The sequence below is a fragment of the Macrotis lagotis genome, chromosome 1 (genome assembly GCF_037893015.1).
Source record: "Macrotis lagotis isolate mMagLag1 chromosome 1, bilby.v1.9.chrom.fasta, whole genome shotgun sequence".
NCBI lineage: Eukaryota > Metazoa > Chordata > Mammalia > Peramelemorphia > Peramelidae > Macrotis > Macrotis lagotis.
This window is the reverse complement of record NC_133658.1, coordinates 572,136,593-572,164,099: the sequence shown is the minus strand read 5'-3', so window position 1 is coordinate 572,164,099 and position 27,507 is coordinate 572,136,593. Positions and strand designations below refer to the sequence as shown.

Genomic DNA, 27,507 nt, shown 5'->3' with positions numbered 1-27,507 from the left:
TCATACCTCTTTATGGTAAACTCCAGTATCTTTGTCAAGAAAAAACCAAATAGGACCATGAAGAGTCAGACATGACTGAAATAACTAAGCTTTTCAGAATCTCTTCCCTGAGAAAGGAGTGTTGTGAGAAGTGAGAAGGGAAAGGACTTATGCTATCTCCTAACTATTCATATATTAATGCAAAAAAAAAAAAAATTCTATGACTTAAGATCAGCTTGGTCTAAAACTAGTAGTTGGCGAATTGACCTTATTCATTCAACCAGATCTGTTGTTCGTTAAAGTTTTTTTTTAAAGGTTTTATTTATGGAAGAATAATTTTAAATTAGAAATACTAATAAATAGCTAACATTTATATAATATGTTAAGGTTTTCAAGATTATTTTATTGAGTCTTTAAATACTCCATTGGAACAGGTACTGCAATTAAGCTCATTTTGTCATTGGAGAAATGGAGACTGAGCATGAGTTGTTCAGGATCACAGCTAATGTATGAGGCAGAATTTGAAGTCACAACAACTCCCAATCCAGAACTATACCACCTAGCATATGCCTATTTGAAATAAATTATCTTTTGTGATTTTTTTTCCAGAAATTATTGGAACAGAACCATGGAAAAAGAATTTCTATCGGTGCGCCTGTTAAAATTCCCCTTAAGATTGGATTGTGAAATTTCTTCTAAGTTAACCATTTCTTCCCCTGCCTCATGAGAGGTGGTGAGGGACATCTTATTAATCTAATTATAAGACATGGGTATAAATTTGACTATTCAGCTTTCCTATAAATTCAGATTGTTGCTGCTCTTTGCATTATGCATTATGGTGATTGGATGGGCCACCTCAAGTTACCTGGTTGCTGCCATCCAAGAGATACCTAAAACAAAGATTTTCAACAGGACCATCATTTGGAGGAAGGAGTTAGCTTCATCTAATAAAGCTTCTGTGACAACATCAAAATTGAAAAAATGTCCTCTGTTGTCTCCACACCTGAGTAAGTATTTTGTGCTTTATTTTCATTTTCTCTGAATATAATTTCTTTTGAGTAGGAAACTGCATTTGCAGTTTAGTCTTAGTCTAAGAGGTTTTCTAGGATTACTGAGCATGGAACCTATATTGCCAGCCAAGAAGGGACCTTGGAGATCACCCGGGCTCCTTGATTTCCATTATCTTTAAGATCTCTAGCTCTTTTAGATTTGCAAAGTGCTTCACACAAGCTGTACTATTTGATCTAAATTAAGATAGCTCTGTGAGGTAGGCATTGTTATCTGATATTATTCTTATTTTGCAAATGAGGACATTGAGGCTGAGGTTAAGTGATTTGCCTACAGCACCTAGTTAATATGGCAACCTGTGTGCTCTCCAGCTCAAGATAGGTCATTGCAATTTGAGTTTGGCTACTTTTTAGGCTTCTTTGGGTTGTATTGTAGTCCTTGTGTATATTGTTCTCTAGTTCTGCCCTCTTCAATTAAATCTATTCACTTGTCTCTATCTCCCTATGTTTCTCTACTTCCTTTTATTTGTTCTTTCTTATGACCCTATAGTAACAGCACTGTTAAATTCATGTCACATGTGATCTGTTTATTCAGCTGTTCTCCAGCCTTGCATTTTTTTGTTTTGTTTTTGTTGGTACAAAGTTTGGCAAGCATTGATGGAATTCTGCTCTATGTTCTGCACCTTAGAGCCCCCTCCAAATCCCTCACCTATGTTTATGAGGGCTCCTTTGTCTCAATCCAAGTGACTAATGTTAGAAAAAAGAAGATTATGGAGAACAAAAAAGGAATAAAGAGGGGGGGTAATTAATCAGGATGGAAAAATCAGAGAAAGAACTGAAGAAAGGAAGTTGTTTTGGAGAGAAAGTGAGGATTTGGGTTTTTAGATAACTTTGACTTTTAAAGTGAAAGCAAGATATTCAGATATTCACTGAAGCAGCATTTGGCCAAAGGAAAGTGAGGTTAGGAATGGAGTTGATCAATCATTTGATGTAGTGCCTTTACAATAGTTTTACAAAGGACAAGCAGAGTTGGGGGGCGGTGTTCAGGGGTGGTATATGATGGCATACAAAGAGGAAATAGATTAAATAACTTAAGTCAATGAGAAACTGGAGAGGTATAGGAAGGGAGTTTTTATAGTGGAGAGTCAAAAAGGCAAAGGGTCAGGGAATTTTTAGGAGGGATATTGAATGTTACAGGGGAGAAGATAAAATTTACTGGATTTTCCAACTGGGAGTAACAACCTCTAGGGAATAAACTTTAGGTAGTATATAAAAAATAATTTAAAAAGAAAATCTTAATTTGGAGTATGTGAAAACTTTAAACATTTTTGACATTGTTTTAAAAATATGATTGGTTTACTTCATAATCCTATGTATTTTACTTTATGCATTTAAAAATATTATTCTGATGAATAAATCCATAGGTTTTACCAGACTGCCCTAAGGGTCTGTGACACAAAAAAGGTCAAGAACTCCTGAACAGAGGTTTGAAAGCTTTAGCAAGGATCAGGTAGAAGTTTGATGGAATTGAGTTGGTGGGTCCATTCAGTATTAGTGGCATTTCTTGTAGTGCTTGACATTTTGAGATAATGGAGCAGAAAATGTTGAGAATCAATTAGTTAATTAGCAACACAAATACTCTTTTGCATCTAGAATTTTCTAAAAGTATATTTCTTTTTCATTTGAATAATAACAGTAATACTTTCTCTGCCTTACTTTTAAGGATTAAATGAGATAATGTATTCCAAAAGTTCTTTGAAAAATCCAAAATATTATGCAATTTAAAGTAGTATATTATTGAAGGATATAAAATGCCCAAGGGGGTATAGGGTAGATAGAACCTTAACTTGGAATCAGGAGGACATAGTTCAGATGCTCAACCTACTTAATAAATATAATATAGCTACTGGGCAAGTCCCTTAAATTCTCTCTATTTTACCTTAACCTTTCCTTATCTAAAAAATGGGGATGATAATATCACCCACCTCAGAATTAGGGTTGTTAAGGATTAAGGATCAAATAAAAAAAACATTTATAATGCTTAGCAAACCTCAAAGACTATATAAATTCTAGCTATTATTGTTATTTCAAGGATCACTTAAAAACTGATTCATCCTGGAGCAAATTGGATAGTGGGCTGGACTTCCCTTTTAACACTAAATATATGCTTTGCTTTGTGGATATATAAAATTGCTTTGCTTATTTACTAATGTGCGATCAGAAGCCTCCAGATAAAGAATATGATATGAAATTATTTGCATTTTCTTTAAGATAGTTAAGTTCTTTTTTTTTTTTTTAGACTTTTTCAAGGCAGTGGGGTTAAGTGGCTTGCCCAAGGCCACACAGCTAGGTAATTATTAAGTGTCTGAGATCGGATCTGAACCCGGGTACTCCTGACTCCAAGGCTGGTGCTTTATCCACTACGCCACCTAATCACCCCTGGTAGTTAAGTTCTTATGAACATAGTAGAATGATAATTAATGTTAGCAGGTTTTCCTATTTCTGGGACTTTACAAATCCATTGGTGTGCCAGGGAAGAAATTACTTTTTTCCTTCTACTTTTGATTAATCATATATAGAATTTGAGTCATAGGACCTTGGATTTAGGTCCAGAACATGGGTGCCCAACCTTTTAGCTCTTCTGGGCTACATCACCCAACAAAAACTTGTCAAGGGCTACATAGCAATGAATATAATAAAAAAGGTAATAATGGGCTATATGCCCTCTGCCTTAGAGATCATTCAGTTCAAATCTACTTTTTTCTTTTATTTGTCCCTCCAACAGAAGGCACTCTGATATAGCTTTAACATTTATTTCTATGATATGCATAAATCAAAATTGAATGTGTTATGAGAGGTGAATCAGGTATAAAAGGAAGAATGAAAACATTAGAGATTCTAAAATGACATAATACATGTTAACTTTTAAAAATTGAAGATAATAAGCTTTGGTCTTTGTTAAATTCCATAGTTCCTTGTCTGGATTCAGATGGTTATTCTTCATCACAGATCCCCTAAAATTGTCCCTGATTACTGCACTGATAGCATGAGCGAGTCTATTAAGGTTCATCATCACCCCCATGTTGCTGTTAGGGTATACAGTGTTATTCTTTATCTGATTATCTCACTCAGTATCAATTGTTGGGTTTTGTTTTAATTTTGGTTTTTACAAGGCAGTGGGGCTAAGTGACTTGCCCAAGGTCACACAGTTAGGTAATTATTAAGTGTGTGAGGCTGGATTTGAGCTCAGGTCCTCCTGACTCCAGGGCCAGTGAGCTATTCACTGTACTACCTAACTGCCCCTTTAGTGTCATTATTGAATAAATTCTGTTGTTCTATTAGAAATCAGGAGTGATGGGATTTCTAGTAGAATAATAGTATTTCATCACATACCATATCATATACCACAATTTGTTCCACCATTCCCCAAATGATGGACGTCCCCTTGATTTCCAGTTCTTTGCTACCACAAACAGAGCTGCTATGAATATTTTTGTGCAAGTGATGTTTTTACCCTTTTTCATGATCTCTTCAGGGCATAGACCCTGTAGTGGTATTAATGCATCAAAGGGTATACACATTTTTATTGCTTTTTGGGTGTAATTCCAAATTGCTCTTCAGAAAAATAGATGAGTTCACAGCTCCACCAGCAATGTATTAGTGTCCCAGATTTTCCACATCCCTTCTAACATAGATCATTGTCCTTTCTGGTCATATTGACCAGTCTGAGAGTTGTGAAGTGGTACCTCAAAGATGCTTTAATTTGTATTTCTCTAATCAATGATTTAGAACAATTTTTCATATGATTATAGATAGCTTTGATTTCCTCATCCAAGAATTACCTTTGCCAATCCTTTGTCAATTGGGGAATGACTTTTTTATTTTTAATATAAATTTGACTCAGTTCTCAATATATTTTATCTGGCCAATTTTGCTTTTTAAAGCATTCTTTTCCTCGATAACTTTTTGAACTGTTTTATCCATTTGACCTAAGCTGGTTTTTAGCATGCTATTAGCATTTTTTTGGATTTCCTTGACTAAGCTACTGACTTCATTTTCATGTTTTTCCTGCATCTCTCTCCTTTCTTTTCCCAGTTTTTCTTCTAACTCCCTCATTTGATTTTCAAAGTCTTTTTTGAGCTCTGTCATAGTCTGAGCCCAATTTCTGTTTTTCTTGGAGTCTTTAGATGCAGGAGCTTGTGCTTCCTCATCTTCAGACTGAGTGTTTTGATCCTTCTTGGGCTCATTTGTAAAATATTTCTCAATAGTCTTCCTCTTATTTCTCTGCTTGCTCATTTTCCCAGCCTGGGCCTGTTTTGGGGCTGCTTCCTGAGCTTTTGGGACACTCCCACAAGGGTCTCAGTGTGTGAGGCTCTGTCCTCCCTCCTGGTCTGTGAATGACCATATGCGCCCCCCTCTGCCACGGGGCTGAGGTGGGGGGGCCCCTGCTGTTTTATGGGGGGGCCTAGACTGCTATCAGGATCTGAATGTGGTCAGAGCCCCAGAGTCCTGTTCCAGGGGCAGAGGACAGAGCTCTGCATTCTCTCTTCACTCCCCTCCCTCAGCTCAATGGGCTCATGCTCTGGGGGCTCCTGCTTACCGGCTCCACCTGCTTCTGTTTCCGGGTCTGGGCTGCTGAAAGACCAATCTGCTTGCTGTGTACCCTGGGGGCTGGGTTCCACGTACTCATTCTGGCAGAGGTCCCCACTGTTCCCCCACTTTGTGCCCGGTGCTCCCCGGGGTACAGCTCAGGAGACTCCCTAGCTGCTGTGAGCTGTGGCTCCCAGCACCCTGGGGCTGCCTCCGGGAGGCCCTCCAGCGGGCCGTCCCTCCAACCCCGGGGAGCAGAGCCTTTCTGCTCTTTTCCAGGTTACCTTGAGTAGGAGAACTGCCTCACTGAGTCCCTTTGCGGGTTCTGTCTCTCGAAAGTTTAGTTAGAGTCCTTAGCTTATGAGTTTTATCAGAGAGCTCCTAAGACTCGATCCCTTCTTGTCCCTCAATATATTTTAGAAATGAGTTCTTTGCCAGAAATACAAGTTATAAAAATTGTTTTCCAATTTACTATATTTCTTTTCTTCTTGGTTACAGTGATTTTGTTTGTGCAAAAGCTTTTTAATTCAGTGTAATCAAAATTATCCAGTTTGTTTTTTATGATGTTTTCCATCTCATTTTTGTACTCCCCTTTACATAGATCTGTCAGGTAAACTATTCCTTGCTCTAATTTGCTTATAATATCGTCTTTTATGTTTAAATCCTGCACCTGTTTGACCTTATCTTGGTATAGGGTGTGAGATGTTGGACTAATCCAAGTTTCTGCCATACTATCTTCCAGCAGTTTTTATTGAAAAGTGAATTCCTATCCCAGAAACTGGACTCTGGGTTTATTATAGATTAGTATAATCATTTCCTGCTGTCTCTTTTGTACCTAGTCTATTCTACTGATCCACCACTCTATTTCTAGTGCCAACAGTTTTGATGACTGATACTTTATAATATAATTTTAGATCTGGTATGGCTAAGCTGCCTTCTTTTGCATTTTTTTCATTAACTCCCTTGATATTCGTGACTTTTTGTTCCTCCATATGAATTTATTTACTATTTTTTCTAGCTCATTAAAAGTAACTTTTTGGAAGTTTGATTGGTATGGCACTAAATAAATAGTTTAAGTAGAATTATTATTTTTATCATATTATTTCAGCCTATCCATGGGCAGTTGATATTTGCCAAGTTATTTAAATCTGATTTTATTTGTGTGAAAAGTGTTTTATAGTTGTTTTCATAGAGTTTCTGAGTCTTCCTTGGCAGGTAGACTTCCAAGTATTTTATGTTGTCTGAAGTTATTTTATGTTTTTGTTTTTTTCTGGTTTTTTTGCAAGGCAATGGGGTTAAGTGACTTGCCCAAGATCACACAGCTAGGTAATTATTAAGTGTCCGAGGCCGGGTTTGAACTGAAGTCCTCCTGACTCTGGGGCTGTGCTCTATTCCCTGCACCACCTGTTGCTCCACTGAAGTTATTTTAAATGGGATTTCTCTTTCTAGCTTTTGCTGCTGTATCTTATTAGTAATATACAGAAATGCTGAAGATTTATGTAGGTTTGTTTTATATCCTGTGACTTTGCTAAAGTTGCTACTTGTTTCCAGTAGTTTTTTTTTAGATGATTTTTTTAGGTATACCATCTCTAAGTATTCCATCATGTCATCTGCAAAGAGTGAGAGTTTTGTTTCTTCCCAATTCTAATTCCTTCAATTTCTTTTTCTTCTCTTCTTGCTGAAGCTAACATTTCTAATACGATATTGAATAATAGTGGTGATAATGGGCATTCTTGTTTCATCCCTGTTCTTATTGGGCATGACTCTAGCTTATCCCTATTGCATATAATGCTTGTTGATGGTTTCAGATAGATACTGCTTATCATTTTAAGGAACAATCCATTTATTCCTATGCTCTCCAGTGTTTTTTGTAGGAATAGCTGCTGTATTTTGTCATAGGTTTTTTCATCATCTATTGAGATAATCATATGATTTCTGTTAAGTTTATTATTGATATAGTCAATTATACTGACAGTTTTTCCTAATATTGAACCAATCCTGTATTCCTGGAATAAATCCTGCTTGGTTAAGGTATATTATCCTAGTGATAACTTGCTGCAATTGCTTTGCTAATATTTTATTTAAGATTTTTTGCATCCATATTCATTAGGGAAATTGGTCTCTAATTTTCTTTCTCTGTTTTGACTCTTCTTGGTTTAGGTATCAGTATCATATTAATGTCTTAGAAGGAATCGGGCAGAGTTCTGTCTTCAGCCATTTTTTCAAATAGTTTATATAGAATTGGAAACAATTGTTCCTTTAAGTCAACTTTTATAGATGAATGAATGCAAAGCAGGGGCAGCTGGCTGATACAGTAGCTTGAGTACTAGACCTGAGTCAAGAAGATTCCTCCGCGAGTTCAAATGTGGCCTCAGACCCTTAGTAGCCGAGTGATGTTGGCCAAGTCACTTAATCCTGTTTGCTTCAGTGTCCTCATCTATAAAATAATCTGGAGAAGGAACTAGAAGAAATTTGCAGTATCTTTGCCACAAAAAATACCAAATGGGGCAGCTAGGTGGTACAGTGGATAGAGCACCGGCCCCGGAATCAGGAGTACCTCAGTTCAAATCTGGCCTTGGACACTTAATAATTACCTAACTGTGTGACCTTGGGCAAGCCACTTAACCCCATTGCCTTGCAAAAAAAAAAAACGAAATGGGGCATCCAAGACTCAAATACAACCGAAAAAAATTGTCTGAACAAAATGCAGAAACATTAGTGCTTGATGTGTTAAAATTCTGAGATATAAATTCAGACATTGTCAAGAAATTTATATCCTGATAGCAAAAAACAACTTCTATAAGGGAATACTAGCCAAGAAAGAGTAATAATGGGGAATTCATTAACTGATGATAATGAACTTGATTGTCCTCTGAGTGACAAGGGAACATGCTTTTCTATTATTTACTTAGAAGAAGAAAAAGCCTCTTTTTGTTCCATCCAAAATTCTTTTCCTGAGCCAAATATGTAGTCATGTCTAGGGGGAGAAACTCTAACCAGCATATACCATGATGGACATATTAGGACAGATCTTTAATTTAATTCTCTAATAATCCTACTACCCCAAATTATATGGTTTTTGGACATAAATGCCAGAGGGAATGATGGTGGAAGTCATAAGGTCATGATTAGCATGTCTTAATGGTAACATGGTTTTGATTGCTCTTCGAAGAACTAGAGTTGGGGGGAGGAGGGGAAGGTAAAGTTGGAAAAGTAGTGAGAGAAGGTAATGGAGCAACAATTGGTGGGCTGAGAGATGGTAAGGGGAATGCTTGCCAATTGGATCCCAGGGCCATAGGCCTGGCAGCCTCAGTTCTGGGCACAGATGGAGACTGAAGAATAGGAGAAACTGAGGGCTAGGGAAGGGAGAAGACTTTCCCCTAGTGACTCAGATAGTGTATGGCAGAGTTATGACTTGAATCTCTGGCACCACATTCAGTTCTCCTTTTCTATGGAATTTCTGTGGAATTTGTATGGGAAGTCTTTTTTTTGGGGGGGTAGGAAAATGTGACTCATTATGATAGGCATTTGTCTTCAATACAGGACACATTTAATATGTGCTTACTATGTATATAAGATTCTGAAAGAGTAAACAACCCCCATAGGGGAGTATTAGCTTAGAAAGAGTAATAACAATTCATTAACTAATGATTGTACACAGTTTTAATTAATTTTTATGTATTTGAGACAATGGGCTTAAGTGACTTTCCCAAGGTCACACAGCTCAGCTAGGTAATTATTAAGAGTGAGGCTGCTTTTGAACTCAGGTACTCCTGACTCTAGGGCTGGTGCGCTATCTACTGCACCACCTAGCTGTCCCCGATTGTACACATCTATAGACAACAGAGAAAGAAAGTTTCTTCCCACAAAAGGTTACTATTCTCCTTGAGGGATGTAAACAATTTAGATAACATTTTTTTAGGATAGAATGTATATAAAATACATATAAGAATCAGTTCTGAGTGTGAAGTTGGAGAAAAATCCCACAGTACCTACCCCTTCTTCACCTCTGCCTTAGAATCCCTTGTTCCTTTTAAAGCTGAGCTCAAAAACTAGGTGAGTCCTTTCTTAATGGTTCCCTCCACCACCCAAAATACTTTGTACTTGCTTTATATATATATATTTTGTACTTTTATGTATACATATCGTCTCTCCCTCTATATTGTAAGCTTGAGGTCAGAGACTGCTTTGTCTTTGTCCTTGTAACCTCTAATGTCTAGAATAGGGATCTAACAGGACATAGAAGACTTTGAATTAATACCCTCAGTCCCCTTTCTCTATTCTTACAGCCTCTACCATAGACTTCAGATGCATAACACGCCTTTGAAGGATTTCAGTAGATATCTCATTGGCCTCCCTACTCCAATATTTCTATAATACACCTTTCAAAATGATTTTTCTATAGCATGTCACCACACCACACCTAGTCAATAATCTCCAATAGCTTCTCATCACTTTAGGATCAAATATAAACAGTTTCACAGCTTCATTCAAGGCTCCTTTTCTAATCTAATCATACATTACTCCCCACAAACCAACCCAGACAAACTGACCTCATTATTCACCCATATGTCATTAATGACATTTGTTATATATGGTACCCCATGTCTGCCTCTGTGTCTTTTTCTGGTTTTTATGTCTGGAACAAATGCTTTTCTCTTAGAGAACAAGTTTCCTTAATGCCCACCCTAAATGCTGCCTTCAACAAAAGTATTAAAAATCTGTCACCAGAAAACTGGGTAATTGCATTGAACAGAAAGTTAGCAAACATCAATCTAATAGCTATTCATAAAATATTTTTCTTCTAATATTTTGATAAATATTTTTATATTTTAACAGTTGATTTTCCTTGTAATCCTATGTGTTTTTGTTTTGAAAAACAATGCTGAAAAGAGTTCTTTAGCTTAAAGAAAGGAAGGAAAGATGGAAGGAAGGACTAAGTACTTGCTATATGTCAGGCTATTTGTATTGAGCCTTTTATAAATATTGTCTCATATCTCACCTTTAACTTGAAGCCTTTTCCAACCCTCTCATGAGTTAGTACTTCTATATCTTAATTAACTTATTAATTACTAAGTACTTCACTAATTTCCTTCCTTCTCCCACCTCTCCAGTTGTTCAGTCTATCAAATTCCTGCAACTTATTAACTAAGTTAGAAGTCTATCCAACTCTTCAAGAGCCCTTCTCTAACTTACTACCAAGTACTTCACTAATTTCCTTCCTTTCCCCAACACCCCAGTTGTTTTTTATTCCAATTCTTCCAAGATGTTCTTGGGAAAGATGAGGGCACGGTTTGCTATTTTTTCTCCAGTTCATTGGACAGATGAGGAAATTGAGGCAACAGGATTAAGTGACATGGTCAGGGTCATTCAGGTAATAAATGTCTGAGTCAGATTTTAATTCATCCTGCCTCTATCCATATTCTGTCCACTTTGCCACTTTGTTAATCTATGAACAAACTATCCCCTCTGGCTAGTCAAGAAAGTTTTTGAGGGCTTGGGTGCATCTTCCCTTTTGCCTCTGTCTCTTCAGTGCTAAATAGAGAGGAGACTCTATTATTTGAGTGGCAGGGATTATGAGTGATGTTATAGGGCCTACTTTGTCCCAGCCTTTCCACTAGCAGTGGCAGTATTGATTTGATTACTGACCTCAGAGTTAACCATTTACCTGAGGGTAGGGGGTAGTGCCAGGACAAGACATCCTGATAGATACAACTTTTTTGGTGGATGGCTAAATGGAATGAGGAAGCATTGCCTAGGGTTAGCTACAATATTTGAATTTGTACTCACCTGTCAGTCAGGGCAGCTCAGCTGTGGGACTGAACTCTCACTAGAGGGTCCGGAGGTAGGGGGGTCTGTAATGTAGAACCTGGAAGTTTCTTTTGGGAGCTTTCCTCATCTTTCTAGGTAGGGAGAAGAGGGGGCAGTGACAGGGCAGATAAGAGATGCTTTACTTCCTGAAATTAGCAAATAATATTTACAGTTTCTTCTTTCTTTCTTTCTTTCTTTCTTTCTTTCTTTCTTTCTTTCTTTCTTTCTTTCTTTCTTTCTAAGACTCCTTACTAATGAATACAGAGTAACAAAAAGTGGTCTAAAATGGACAAGAGAAAAAATAAAATGGAAAAGGGAAATTACAGAATTAGGGATATCTTGACATTTAACTTTGTTATTACATGAAAATTTTCAGATTAAAGGCCTTTAATCTTCCTTAGTCAAGAAGCTGTCACAGTGCATAGAGTTGTATTTGGAAACAACAATTCAAATCCCAACTCAGACCCTGTACTAGCTGTGTTATCCTGGGCAAGCATTTAATTTCTGCCTGCCTCAAAATAACTTAAAACTGCATTAAGATTTTTGGGATATCTTCCATGAAATACTTTACAAATCCCAAAATACAATATGAGTGTTAGCTATTATTATTATTGGTGGTAGTAGTAGTAGTAGTAGTAGTAGTAGTAGTAGTAGTAGTAGTAGTAGTAGTAGTGGTAGTAGTAGTAGTAGTAGTAACAGCTGTCATCATTGCATTATTCCCTTCTTGTTTGAAACTCAAATTTGGGGAGATAAGATAAGCACATAATAATTGCATTAAGCATAAAATAGAATAGAATGTTATAACAAGTCTAAATGGGAAGGCTTTATTATTATTATTATTATTAATTATTATTATTATTATCATTATGGAGGTGACATTTGACTTAGGCTTTAAAGGATGAATCAGAACCAACAACTCAGATTATATAACAAGATAAACTAAAAATTGGTACATAATTTAGACACAAGGTGAAAAATTACCTTTCAGATCTATGGATAAGAGAAGAGTTATTAATCCACAAGAGAGTGTATTGCAGGAGATAAAAATGGATAATTTTGATTATATTAAATTAAAATATTTTTGCATAAACAAACCAATGCAGCCAAAATTCAAAAGAAAACTGGGTAAAAGTTTTTGTATCGTTTCTCTGATAAAGGTGTCATTTCCCTAATTTAAGGAAACTACTCTAAATTTATAAAAATAAAAGCCATTTCCTAGTTGATAGATGGTCAAAAGATTTGAACAAGTACTTTTCAGAAGAATAACTAAAGCTATCAAGAGATTAAAATACATTCTAAATCATTAATAATTAGAGAAATGCAAATTAAAACAGCTCTGAGGTAATACCTTATACCCAAAAGATTGGCTAATATGACAGAAAATAAAAATTACAGATGATGTGGAAAAATAAGAAACCTAAAGTACTATTGAAGCTGTGAGCTGGTTTAGCCATTCTAGAGAACAGTTTGGTACTATGATTAAAGGGCTATAAATATATGCATCCCTTTGACTCAGCAGTATTACTATTAGGGTCTGTTTCCCAAAAAGATCAAAGAAAGAGGAAAAAAGATCACTCTGTGCAAAAATATATATAGCCCTTCATTTTGTGGTGGCTTGGAATTGGAAACTTAGATGATACCCATAAGTTGGGGAATGATAGTGTATCATTGTGATGAAATATTCTTTTGTGCTGTAAAAAAAAAAAGACAAAGGAGATGGACAAAAGGTCCATTAAAAATGGACAAAGGGAAACTTCTATGCGGTGATGCAAAGTGAAGTGAACAGAAGTTGAACATTATACACATCAACAGCAGTAGTGTAAATAATGATCAACTATGAAAGACTTAGCTACTCTGTTCAATTCTGTGATAATTCCAAAGGACTCAAAATAAAAAGTGCTTTGCCTCCAGAGAGAAAATTGATGAACTCAATACAAATGAAGCATGTTTTATTCACTTTTTAAATTGTTCTTGTCCCCCTTCCCATGGGGGAGATCCCCCCTTCTCCTTTTCCCCACCAAGTGACTAATGAGGAAATATATTTTGTATGACAATGGGTATCATATTTTCTGTTTTCTAACTGGATAGGAGAATTCGGAAGTAAAAATAAAAATTCAAAAATTAGTTAAAAACAGGATGGTAAGGAAATCTCTTGGCACAGAGAGAAAGAGAGGGAGGACATTTTAGTCATTATTTGCGAGAGAGAAGAATGAGAGAGAACACCAAGATTTTCTTATTTGGGAGACTGATTTAAATGGTGCTCTCATGGACAAAAACAATTAGTCTGTAAGAGAAGATTAAGGGGGAGGGAAGAGTTGGTGTTAGTGTTGTTTGAAGTAATAATAGTAATAATAATACAGACTGCCTGTAGATTATATTTGGCAGGTCTGAGAGGTAATACCTCATCTTTTTCTAGAATCTGCTTCTTGCCCTTCTGAGTATGGAGATCCCTTCTTCCCATAGCCTTTATTTCATTGGGGTCTTGTACTGAATATCCAAGACATTGAACATTCTCTCTCCAGCCTTCCTTTTTCCCTGATTATTTTTTTCTTAAAGCACGTTCACTACCGAGCATAAATAGCTGCTCCTCCTATAAGACTTTTGTTTTTGTCTTCCCTTGGAATTTGTGCCTCCTTCTCCCTGGAAGTGTGTGGTTGGACACCACAGGGCCAGGCCACTCTGAAGCCCCTCTCTAAACCTAGCCTTTCTATGTTGATTCCATCAATATCCCTCCTGCCTTGATTCCTTTTCCTTTTTGAAATGCTTTAAACTAGGGGTGGCTAGGTGGTGTAGTGGATAAAGCACCAGCCCTGGAGTCAGGAGTACCTGGGTTCAAATCTGGTCCCAGACACTTAATAATTACCTAGCTGTGTGGCCTTGGGCAAGCCACTTAACCCCATTTGCCTTGCAAAAACCTAAAAAAAAAGAAATGCCTTAAACTTTCAACTTACTGGCAGAGTTGGAATAACATGTATTCTTGGACTGTTAACTCATATACCTTTTTCTGGCCCCATTGCTTGTTCTGCCTATTTACTATGATTCATTGTTCAAGTGCCAAGGAGGTTTTAGAGAATGTTTCATTCTTTATTTTGATGTTTTCACCCCTCTGTGAGTAGGTTGTTATCATGCTTCATCATGTAGTTCTTCTAGAATTGTGGCTAGTTCTTATATTGATCAGAGTTCTCAAGTCCTTCAAAGTTGGTAGTATTTACCAAATTACTATATAATTGTTCTTCTGGTTCTTCTTATTTCACTCTTCATTAGTTCATACAAATCTTCCCAAGTGTTTTCTCAAACTTTCTAAGGCAATATGCTTTTAAAGCACTTTGCAAATCACAAAGTAAAACATGTTAACCATATGTTCTATTATTGTGTCACACATATAATCATTCAGGGTTTGGAGATTAGAAAGACTAGAATAATACAGTAAGCAATGGAAAAACTTTGCAGTTCATCTAGCTCAATCCCTCTCATTTTATAGATAAAATTGAGTTGTAGACTGGTCCTAGATCATGATCACAGAGGTAAGTAGTTAAGTCACAGACCTAGACATTCTGACTTCCAAATCCAATGGTCTTTCTGCTGGATCACCACAAACCCACTATTCTATTCACTCTACCATACTGAACACATTATCTCAATACAAGTTTAACGTTAATGAATTTTTTTCAATTAACAAGGATTTATTTTCTTCCCTTCTGCTCCACAATAGAATGAAAATGCACAATCAAGCAAAGCAAAGTCCCACATTCGATATGTCCAAAAATACATATCTCTTTTTGCCCTTTAAGTCCATTGTCTCTCTGTCTTTTGATTGGTAGTATGCTCCATTGGTGGACCTCTGAAATCATGCCTTGTCATAGTATTGATCAGATTCTCAAGACTTTAGTTATTTTTCCTCATAATGTTATTATTGTATAAATTATTCTAGTTCTGCTCACATCACTGCGTTGATTCATATAGATCTTCCCAGTTTTCTCTGTTCATTTCATTATTTCTTATGGTACAGTAAGGGCAGTTAGGTGGAGCAGTGGAAAGAGCACTGAACTTGGATTTAGGAGGACAGGAGTTCTAATCCAGCTTCAGACACTTATAAGCTGTGTGACTTTGGGCAAGTCACTTAACCCTGATTGTCTCACATATAGGTCCATCCCCAGTCATCCTGATTCATATCTGACCACTGAACCCAAGATGGCTCTAGAGGAGAAAGTGAGGCTGGTGACTTAGCACAGCTCCCCCTCACTCAAATCCAATTCATGTGCTTGTCATGGAATATCTCCTTGATGTCTTGGTCTTCTAAGAAAAAGGACAAACATCCATGGAACAATAACATGCATTACATTCATCTACCATAATTCGTTTAACCATTTCCCAATATATATATATTCTCTTATTTTTCAGTTTTTTTGTTGCTTTAAAGAGAGCTGCTATAATACTTTTTATACATGTGGCCCCATTTCTTCTTTCTTTGATTTCTTTGGGATATAGTCCTAGAAGTATTATTGCTAGCTCTGATTAGAATTTTAAAATTCTATTCCATAGTGATATTGTCATGCTTTAACAGAGCTTAAATTAAAGCTATTAGAAGTTGATAGAATTTTAGAAAAGAAAGGAGCCTTATTCTCTTGCCTTCTTTTCCTTCCCAATAAGAGAAGCCAGAATTGAGATTTTTTTTTTCCCCAGGACTTCCATTTTCATATATGATAATTTCATCTCTAGGACATATTGGTAGTTTGGAAACTAGACTTAATGCCTGTGTATGTTATTTAGGAGGAACCAGCAAACTCATTTTCAAGTCGAACCTCACATGGAAAGAAGTACAGAGCGAGAATCCTAAAGTTACAAAAGGTCGTTACCATCCAGAAGATTGTCAGGCCTTACATGGATTGCTATCCTAATTCCACACCGGAATAGAGAGAAGCACTTATTGTACCTGCTGAAGCATCTTCATCCATTCTTGCAGAGGCAGCAAGTGGAGTATGGCATCTATGTCATTCATCAGGTAAGCAATTACCAGAGTTGGCCCCCTTGATCCTACAAATCAATTTTGGAAGGTTCTACTTGATTACATGATCATCTTTCTAACTTTTCTTGGGTAAAATTGCTATTGTTCAACCTCTCTTGTGTAAAATTGCTATTTTTTTTTAAATCTTTGAAAGGGAGAAAAGAAAATTTTTTCTCATGGTATGTGGATTCCATTTGAGCAGACTCTGGTGAATTTTACTGCTTCTTAAATAGGCTTGCTGAGGAATTTTTTGCTTTTTCATGTTAGGAGTGGTCTCATTAATTACCTTCCTAAACTATTGCAGTAGTCAGCTAATTGGTCTTTCCACTTCTTGTATTGTGACCATCCAATCCATGCTTCATATAGTTAGAAGAAAAGTCTATTCATGCTATTCCTCTGCTCAAAACCTTCAGTTATTCATTACTGCCTATCAAAGTTCAAACTAAAAGTCTGAGGAAATTCTCTCCTAATATTTTTGGAATATTTATTGCATGCTATAAGTAGATATTTTAATTTTTTTCATAATCAAGAGCAATTATTATATGAGTAAGGACTAGAAAGAAGCAATTGTTTGACAGAAATCACGTACTAGTGCCTTTTTTTACTGTGGCTTTGGAAGTATGACACAAACTATCCCCATCACTTTGCATATTGCCTCTCAATAATTAATTAAAAAAGAATGTTATTCTCATCAGTCACATATTCAACTTTGTTAGTCCATCAGAGAGTAATCTAGTGTGGAAGACTTCACATTCTTCCTGAAAAAGTACAATATAATGAATTTGCTTGTCAGGATTTATGACATTAATGTATAGTGTGAGAAAAAAATCAAAATTTTATGTATTTTTTTATATATCACTAACAGAAAGTGGGGGTGGGGTGATTAAGAGAAATAATATTTACAGTATTGAAAAATATGTAATTGCTTGTCTTTGTTGTGAAATACTTTTTAAAATGATATTAAAGGGGCAGCTGGATAGCACAATGGATAAAGCACTGATCCTGGAGTCAGGAGGACTTGAATTCAAATGTGGCCTTAGACATTTAATAATTATTTAGCTGTGTGACCTTGGACAAGTCATTTAACCCCATTGCTTTGCAAAAAAAGATAATTATTAAATGACTTGCCAGGGTCACACAGCTAGTAATATTTGAGGTAAGATGTGAACTCATTTCTTCTTGACCCAGCACTCTCTATATACTACACTACCTACTTCTCTATATTAGTGTTTCCCTATCCTGTGCAATGGGAATACCATTGTATACCATCCATCAACTTGATTCTGCATTGTTTCCAAAAATTTTTCTGATTGAGTTATTTTTTAGCTTATTTTTCAGTGTTTGCACTACCCTTTTAATGATTTAGACTTCAGCTGTGTCTTTCTATATTTTCAATTACTCTATGCTATTATTGTCTTATTTTATTGAGCTCTGCCATTATCTCCTCTCAGGGCTTCTGTAGCAGAATTATTTCTTTCATTTCTTTCCTCCTGGGATTTCATAATTACATTCATTCCTTTTTTTTTAATTTAATTTCTTATTCCCATTCTCTTTTTAAATTTTTCCTCAAATTTCTTAACTATTACCTGTTTGAGTGTTTTTTCCCCAATATTCTTGCATCATTTTTATGCTACTCTGATAACTATTTTGAAGTTCGTTTATTTTGATGCTTTCCTCTCTATTTCTCTTAAACTATAAAAAAATTTTTTTAAATTAGATTTAATTTTTTTCAATCTTTTATTTTCTCCTTCCCTACCTCTCTTCTTCCTACTGAAAAAAGAAAAGAAAAACAATTTTTTGTAACAAATATACCTAGATAAACAAAATAGATTCCCATCATGGAATCTTGTGTTTCATTCTCCATGTTTGGGGGGTTGTTAGGAAGTATCATTTTTCATCACCAGTTTTCTGGAATCTTGACTAGTCATTAAGATAATTGGAGTTCTAAGCATTTCAAAGCATTTACAACGCTGTTAGTATATATATCAGTTTTTTAAAAATTGTAGTAGAATTTTTCTTTTGTTTCACTGGTCTTATTTTTGGTGAAGTTTAATTTTCTTATGGGAGTTTCTAACAATTATTTTTATTTTTTGTGGTTTTTTTGAGGGGCCATTAAGAGATTTGTGGATTTCTTGTGATTTCTCATTCTTTTTCTTGCTGGAAGTCCTAAAATTGTATTTTCTGTGTTTTGTGAATTCTTCATAGTCCAATGATGACCTTTATGATATGCATTTATGCCCAATTTAAAGAACTTGGGACATCCTTTTTCTTTTACAACTAAGGCAGGTTTATCATTGTTGTAACTTAGATTTTTGGACATTATTGGCCACAATTAGGATATCTTTAGAATTATAGAACCAGAGGTTGAAGAGCCTTTAGCTGTTATATAAATGTTTGATTTTCAGTTCTTGATTAGGTCCATAACCCCTTATTAATTATTATGTCTTTGATGCTGTAGAAAAATAGAATCTACTTTTTAATAATCAGCTTTGTATTGCTCTTTTAGGCACACAAGTGGCTTAAAGTGGGCACTGCCCAGATTTTTGTTATGATGAACTACCTAGTGGAATATTTAAACCTTAAATGGTAATAAAAAATACAGCTGTGATGTAATGGTATATATATATATATATATACATATATATATATATATATATATATATATATATTTGTGATGTTCAAGATGAATAATTTTTTAACCCTACTTTTTTCTCCTGTTTTATTTGTCCCCAATTATATGTTAAAAGCAATTTTCAACATTTGTTTTTAAAATTAAGTTCCAAATTGTCTCCCTCCCTCCCCATCATCCTCATTAAGAAGACAAGCAATTTGATATAGATTATACATAGTCATGCAAAACATTTCTATATTAGTCATTTTGTTAAAAAAAAAAAAACCTGGACCAATATAAAAACCCAAGAAAAATAAAGTAAAAAAAAGTGTGCTTTGATCTGTATTCAGTCTCCATTACCTCCATCTGGAGGTGGATAGCATTTTTCATTCCTTCAGAGTTGTTTTGGATCATTGTAATCTGAATAGAGCCAAGTCATTCACTGTTAATCAGGTTACAATACTGCTATTACTGAGGACAATGTTCTCCTGGTTCTACTTGTTTTATTTTGCATAAATTCATGTAAGTCTTTCCCGGTTTTTCTTAATTTAATTCATCATTTTTTATAGTCAATAGTATTCCATCATGATTATATACCAGAAATTGTCCAATTGATGGGCATTTCCTCAATTTGCATTTCTTTTCCACCAGAAAAGGCTGCTATAGATTTTTGGGCATAGTTCCAAATTGCTTTATATCAGGGCTGTCCAAAATTTTACCTGCAGATGAAGCTGAGTCACTGCAGAGCTCTCACTAAAATGGCAAATCAAAATATATTGTCTATTGCTTCAATAAAAACTTTTAAAGTAAAGTTGGACAGTCCTGCTTTATGTAATGGTTGAATCAGTTCACAACTCCACCAACAGTACATTAGTGTCTCAGTTTTCCCACATCCCCTCCAACAATTATCATTTTCCTTTTCTTTCCTTTAAGCAATCTAATAAGTGTAAGTAATACTTCAGAATTGTTTTAATTTGTATTTCTTCAACCAGTAGTGATTTAGATAATTTTTCATATGGCTTTAGATAGTTTTGATTGCTTCATCTGAAAACTGACTTTATATTTTTGATCATTTGTTAATTAGGGAATGATCTTATTTTTACAAATTTGACTCATTTCTAAATGTTTGAGGAATGAGGTCTTTATCAGAGAAACTGGCTTCAAAAATTTTTTCACAGTTATGATTGCTAACAGTATTTCCTTCTATTTTACTTCTTCCCTCCTCCCATTTATTCTTTTCTCTCCTTTTACCTTGCCCTTCTCAAAAGTATTTTGCTTCTGACTGTTGCCTCCAATCTTCCCTTCCTACTTTCTTTAACCTCATTAAACATTATTGCTATTAAAAAAATGTTAATGATTTATGAAGGATGTTATAAAATTATAACTCAGATGTAAATCTGATTATTGCCACTCTGTTCCTTTTATAACACTTCCAGACTGGAGAGAACAAATTTAACAGAGCCAGACTCTTGAATGTTGGCTACCTAGAAGCCCTCAAGGAAGAAAATTGGGATTGTTTCATTTTCCATGATGTGGATCTGGTACCAGAGGATGACCTCAATCTCTATATGTGTGATACTCATCCAAAACACTTGGTGGTTGGCAGAAACAGCACTGGCTACAGGTAGGAGTGGAGTTGTCAATGGATCATTTTTGTTATCTTGTTATTGACCTCTTTCCTGCTGCCCTATAAGTCCAATAATGTCTTTCCTCTGGGGATTGTCTCCAGTTTGTCCTGTTTTTATCCTGTGTGAATGTAGGTATTGTCTTTGAGAGCGGGGATTGCCTTTTTTCATTATATATATGTTTTAGCTTAAGTGGCTTGACCTGGATCATGCAACTAGTTAGTGCAAAGTGTCTGACACCAGATTTGAACTTGCTTCTCCTGACTCCAGGGCAGGTGCTCTAACCATTACATCAGCTAGCTGCCCACCTGGCTCATAGTAGAAACTCAATAAATGCTTAATGACTGACTAACCAAGGTCTTCTGAGGTATTATTTTGAACATGAAACCTCAGAGAAATTAGAAAGATTAACCTTTCAATGGATGGATGGCACCCAGAGACTCCTGACTGAATTCCATGGTTGATTATATTGACTTACATTTCATTTAACAATAGAGGGGTTTGAAAATGGAGAAGATGAGAACACAGGAAACCTGGAGAGACCAGAAAGATTAGTTAATTCAAACAGCAGGCAAGTGGAGGATAGTTTCAGCATGGTGCTATTCATATAATAGTTTTTAAAAATTTGGTTAAATTTAATTGAATTATAATATTTGTAGTTAACATTTTATTAGAAGTTTTTAACCTGGGGTCCATGGCTCTCTCTATAGACAGATTTCAGAGCGCTTGTGAAATGGTATGGGAAAAATAAGCAAATGACATCTTTATTTTTACTATCCTCTGACTGAAACTTGCCATTTCTTTCTGAGAAGAGGTCCATAGTTTTCACCAGACTGCCAGAGGGGTTCACAGCAGAACTACATTGGGCTGTTAGGTGGCATCAGCATTGGAGTCAGGACAACCAGAGTTTGACTCCTTACTTACTACCTTAATATAGCTGTGTGACCCTAGGCAAGTCATTTAATCCCATTGCTTCCCCTAAACCCTCTAAAAATTAAACAAGAAAACAAAATACTGTATTGAATAAAGATAGCCCTCTGCTTTTCCTAAGGATGTTTGTGATCTGTCCTCAGGGTATAGGGAAGGGCCAGAGAATTAAAGACTGGAAGCAAGGTCAGTCTTTAGGTCTACTTCCTGTGACTTTTTCTTGCCACAGATCTTTATGAATAACTCTCAGGGCTATCAGTGCTACATCTTGAGAGTCTTAAGTAGGGATGCAGTTAGTTAACAGTGGATAGGAGCACTGACCCTGGAGTCAGGAGGATCAGAACTCTAGTCCCAACCTCAGACATTTACTAGCCGTGTGACCCTGGGCAAGTCACTTAACCCTGAACATTCAAACCTAACCCCCCCCCCCCCAAAAAAAAGAATTAAAGAGGGAACTGGATATTCATTCAGGATATGTAGCCTAAGAGGCATATGATATAGCAGAGAACTTACTGGACAGTCAGAAGGACCTGGGTTCAGATTCTGCTTCTAATACAGTTATTAGCTCTGTGACCATCGTCAAGGATTTAAATTCTCTAAGACTCAGTTTCTTTATCTGTAACATGAAGGGTTTGGACTCAGTGACCTTTCAAATTCCTTCCAGTTCTAAATCTAAAATCCTACAATAAGACAAGATAAATTAGGAAGGCAGTGGGGACTTAAGTTCAAATTCTGCCTTGGAACAAGTTTAACCTTTTTGGACCTCAATTTCTTCATATATAAAATGAAGGATTTTGATACCATGATCTCTGAGATCCTTTCCAGTTCTACATCTGATTTTTTTCTTTTTTAATTATGTTGTAGGAAGTCCCAAGTGAATTAGAGGCTTTCTTTGTGGCTCCCAGTCTAAGGGTGTGGCTGTTTCTCCCTACTTTGAGTCAGTCCAGGTGCTATCATGCTAACATGGGTTTGTCTTTCCCCACCAAATCCTATGTTGACTTCCCTGGAGGGGAAGTTTATCCCCTTATTCCCCTCTCGACTTGGCTTTCCTAAGCTTTTATTCAGAAAGAAAGCCTATGTGTCTTTTTCTTATCTTGGACAATTTGGTCTTAGTCTTCTTTCAATACTTTGGCCTCTAGTTATTTGATCTCAAAAGGTTGGTAGACATCATACATAGAATTGTGTCTTGTTCTTTCCTACCTGATTTTGCAGGTGTGAAATCCTTCAGATAGTTGGCATTTGTCTCCTGCTGTTGACCATCTACTGTATTAACAAAGAAATACACTCATAATTTATTTACCATGAGATGAAGAAAATTGGTAGATATTTGACAGTTTGACATCAAAACATTTACAGGATGTTAGTAAGCAGAGCACAGAATATGTATGGTGCTTATTTGGAATGTTTGCTTTGTATTCATTCTTTTTTTTTTCAATCTACAGATTGCGTTATAAGGGATATTTTGGCGCTGTTTCTGCTCTAACAAGAGATCAGTTTTACATGGTGAATGGATTCTCCAACAACTACTGGGGCTGGGGTGGAGAAGATGATGATCTCAGAATTAGGTGAATCAACAGAAAACAGCCCCTTTTGTAATCTAGCATAGGGATGTCTATGTTAGTATAGATACTACATTACAGCTGGGTTCCAATTAGTTCAAATAAAGAATCCCTAAAATAATCTTATATTTCAAATCCACATTATCTGTGGAAGGAGAGGTAACTGGGAGGCATAGTGGATAGATCAATGACTCTGAGTTCAAATCCAACCTCAGACACTTACTAGCTGTGTGACCTTGGACAAATCACAATCCCAGTTGCCTCCAAAAATAAAGTAAAATAAATCCATGCTATCTGAAGTTATAATATATGAAATATGATAATTGGTTTTAGTATAATTGAAATATGTTGTACAAATTTGAGTAATCTAACTGCTTCAGGGGATTCATTTAGTTACATTAATGAGAACCTAGCTATATGGAAGAAATGAAAGAGTGGGCTCCACTTCTGCCCACAGGTCTCATTATAAAGAGGAAGCAAACTACCAATGCCCTTGGATTGGGTTCTCTGAGGCAATAGCTGACACCAACAACTTCACTTTTTTTAAAAATTAATTTTTAAATTAAAAAAAAACATATTTTGTTCCTTCTTACTTTTCCCATCCATACTGCTCCCCCCATTTAGAAAGGAAAAAAAAGAAACAACTTTTGTGACAAATACACACAGCAGGGCAAAACAAATTCTTGAATCAATCATGACTAAAAGTCATTTCATTCTTTATATTATCTCTCTGTTAGGAAGGTGGGTAGTGTTCTTTATCATTGGTTCTCTGGAATTATGGGATAGTCACTATATTGATCAATAGTTGTTCTTGAGTCTTACAAAATTTTTCATTTTTATAATACCTGCAGCTTTTCATTGATTGAGAATTATTCTATGATCTACTGAGGCGTGCAAATATCTGTTTAGGGGATAAGCCTCCCCTTACCCTATCCAGGGCTTGATCTGCATAATCCCCATCTAATAAGGAAGACTTTTTGGTACCTAGAGAAGACCTGCTCTGTGGTCTAAAACTTATTGGGGAAAACGGTTGCCAGAGAATTCCATTCTCATCTCTGTGACATGGGTTGCTGTAAGAGGTTTTGGATCCTGATGTGGAGTGACTGAGGAATATCAGATAAAAATAGGGGAGATTTATCTTCAACTCTTTAACAGTTTCTTCTTTGGTTCCCTTCACCAATTCAATTCGATTCAGCTTAAATACCTACTTTGTGAAAGGCAAGTGTGCTAGGGTTAGGAACTCAGAAGGGAAAAATGACAGAATTATCATTATATAGTAGATAGATCATTTAATTTAGGATCAGAAACTCCTGAGTTCAAATCCTCCTTCAAACATTTACTCTCGTGTGATTCTGGGCAAGTCACTTAACTTTTCTAGGCCCAGTTTCTTATTTGTAATATGAAAGCAGAATTCAGTGAACTCTAAGGTCCATTTCAACCCTAAATGAACATAGTTCCTGCTATCAAGGGATTTAAAATTTAGGGAATTTATATAACAAATTTTTATTTTTAAATTATATTTGATTTTTCCTCCACTTACATGAAAAAACAATTTTTAACGTTCATTTTTAAAAATTTTGAATTCCAAATTCTCTTCCTTCCTCATCTTTCTACAACTTGAGATAGTAAGCAATTTGATATAGGTTATATATGTCTTAAAGAAAACATAGACCAAAAAATAACAGAAGAATGAAAAAAAAGTGGAAAAATAGTATGGTTTGATCTGTATTCGGACTGCATCAGTTCTTTCTTGGGAGGCATTTTTCATTGTGAGTTCTTTGGAATTGTCTTAAATCATTGCATTGCTGAGAATAACTAAGAAAGCTAAATAGTGAAATAAGTAAGCTACTTATCACAGTTGAAAATTGTACAATATTGCTGTTACTGTTGCAGTGTTCTTCTGGTTCTGCTTTTTTTCACTTTGCATCAGTTCCTTTAAGTCTTTATGGGTTTTACTGATCAAATTGTGATATGTGATTATAATGTTAAACAATTATGCTATAAGAAATGACAATGAGGATAACTTCAGAAAAACATTGTTAAATAATTTTGATACAAAGTAGAATCGGAGTGAAGGGAGAGTTGGGAAGCAGTGCTAGAAAAAAAAAAGAAAAGAAAACATCAACAAATCATTAAAAAATAAAGAGAAGAGAAAAGAAAATCAAAAAGGAACACAGACTAGCAAGAAAATCTTAAAAATAGGTTGAATCTGACCTGTTAAAAATAAAGCTGTATTGGGTAAATTCATGATTTCATATACATCCCTTCTTTTTATATTTTTTGTTTGTATAGGAAAATATTCGTTTGATGTTATTTCTCAAGTTCATAATAATCAAAAGGGAACGTTAAAAAAGAATAGGGAGTAATAATGATAAAAGCTAACATTTATGTCAGACTTATTATCTAACAGCCATATTATATGCTAAGTGATTCATCTTTATTATCTTTCTTTATCCTTAAAAGAACCCTTGTAGATATGTGTCACTTGTATCTGCATTTGACAGATGGGGAAACTGAAACCGAATTTGAGTTAGAGAGAGAGATCGGAGAGATCTAGAGAGGAAGAGTCGGAGTGTGTGTGTGTGTGTGTGTGTGTGTGTGTGTGAGAGAGAGAGAGAGAGAGAGAGAGAGAGAGAGAGAGAGAGAGAGACAGAGAGAGAAGGGAGTAAGGGAGAGTGAGGGAGCAAAAGAGTGAGTGCTAGGTGGGGGGTTGGTGCAGAGGTGGAGAAGGCAGAGAAGAAGAGACAGAAAGGTCATGTGATCATAGATTTAGCTATGGAAGGGAATTGAGAAGCCATTGAGTACATGTAATACCTTCATTTTAAAGGATGAAAAAACTGAGACAGAGAGAGAGAATCAATAAACCCCACACCTGTCTCACCATTTAGCTTTGTGGGATTCCTCTTTAGTGTTCACTTAGCATTACATTATGTCTTTCTTTCTGTAGGGTAGAGATACAAGGAATGAAAATATCACGGCCACCTCCTTCCATAGCCAAATACACAATGATTTTCCATACCAGAGATAAAGGCAATGAGGAGAACTCAGAAAGGTAAGTTTTAGGTTTATAGTCATAAAGAAATGAATTCTCCAATGAGTCCACTCAAAAATTGTGTTTAAGGCAGTGAGTCCTTGGATAAGACCAGATCTTCCAACCACTAATGAGATCACAATGAAAGTATCTACTTCTGTCTTCTCAGAGTACAATCACCCTCTCCCCTCCTCATTCCCACTAAATTCTGTCTTTCCCATTAAGTACCTAAGGGTCAGGCCTTGTGTTAAGGCCGAAGACAGGCTCTTTTCTTAAGGCGTGCACAGTCTCATGGGAGAGACCACATGTGAACATTTATATAGAAACAAGATTTATATTGGTCAAATTTGGGGGGGTCTCAGAGGGAGAGGCTAAGATTAAAAAGAACTGGAGTCCAAATCTGGCCTCAGACACTTAATAATTACCTGGCTGTGTGACCTTGGGGAAGTCACTTAACCCCATTGCCTTAAATAAAATTTAAAAAAAAGAACTGGAAAAAGATTTTTTTAAAAACTGGAACTTTAAGGAAATCAGGAATGATCTCCAGAGATGAAGAGAAAGAGAATACTAGGCTTGAAGGACAACCAGTGAAAGTGCTGAGTTGGGAGAAACCAGTAAACCAAGATTTTGAAGTGAACTGTTTCCTAAATTTATCATTTTAGGGCCATCATGTGTTTTATAATCTGGAATGTTTTGTAGGGATTGCATTTATAGAGGAAACTCCCAAATAAGGTAACCCCCTTTGAGCATTACAGATTAACATCTTTGGTTCAACTTAAAGTCTTAGAGAGTTTTCTGGAAATCCCAGGGGTTAAGTGACTTGTGCAGGATTACATCATTCATAAGTGTCAGAGGTAGGACTTAAACCCAGATCTTCCTGTCCTTCTATCCCATTGTGCAGGAAAGCAAAGTAAAATGTATCTACTAGGAATCAATTGAATTCAGTTATTCTGCTGAGTGATTTCATGCTTTCCTCAGGAATGTTGGCAAGAGTAAGGTTAATATCTGGAAATATAATTCTGTATAAGCTTATCTTTTTTATTTTTTTTTTAATCTTCAGGATGAAGCTATTAAAGCAAGTGTCACGAGTCTGGCAGACAGATGGACTGAACTCTTGTTCCTATAATCTACTGTCTGTGAAACACAACCCTTTACATATTAGCATCACAGTTGATTTCTTTGTGACTTTATAATCCTGCATTATTCTATTGCGGTTTTACGGGGAGCAAAGATAGAATGTCCAGTTGCAGTAGTTAATGAAATGTCTGGAAATTTGAACTTGACATCCTCCCTAACCCTTCTTGCCTCTGTCACCAAAGCCTGGCTGCTGGGTGTGACTTGTTTTAATTTTTCCTTCCTTTT

The 27,507-nt window shown here is 35.9% G+C and overlaps 1 protein-coding gene across 1 annotated transcript; it reads left to right on the top strand.

Moving 5' to 3' along the window:
* Positions 1 to 634: 634 nt before the first annotated feature.
* B4GALT4 (beta-1,4-galactosyltransferase 4) lies at positions 635 to 27,507 on the top strand. The gene is given in 7 exon segments (XM_074214565.1): positions 635 to 986; positions 16,158 to 16,268; positions 16,271 to 16,389; positions 20,440 to 20,627; positions 22,998 to 23,120; positions 26,062 to 26,166; positions 27,206 to 27,507. Coding segments are annotated over 7 exon segments (1,020 nt in total). The 5' UTR covers positions 635 to 745; the 3' UTR covers positions 27,339 to 27,507.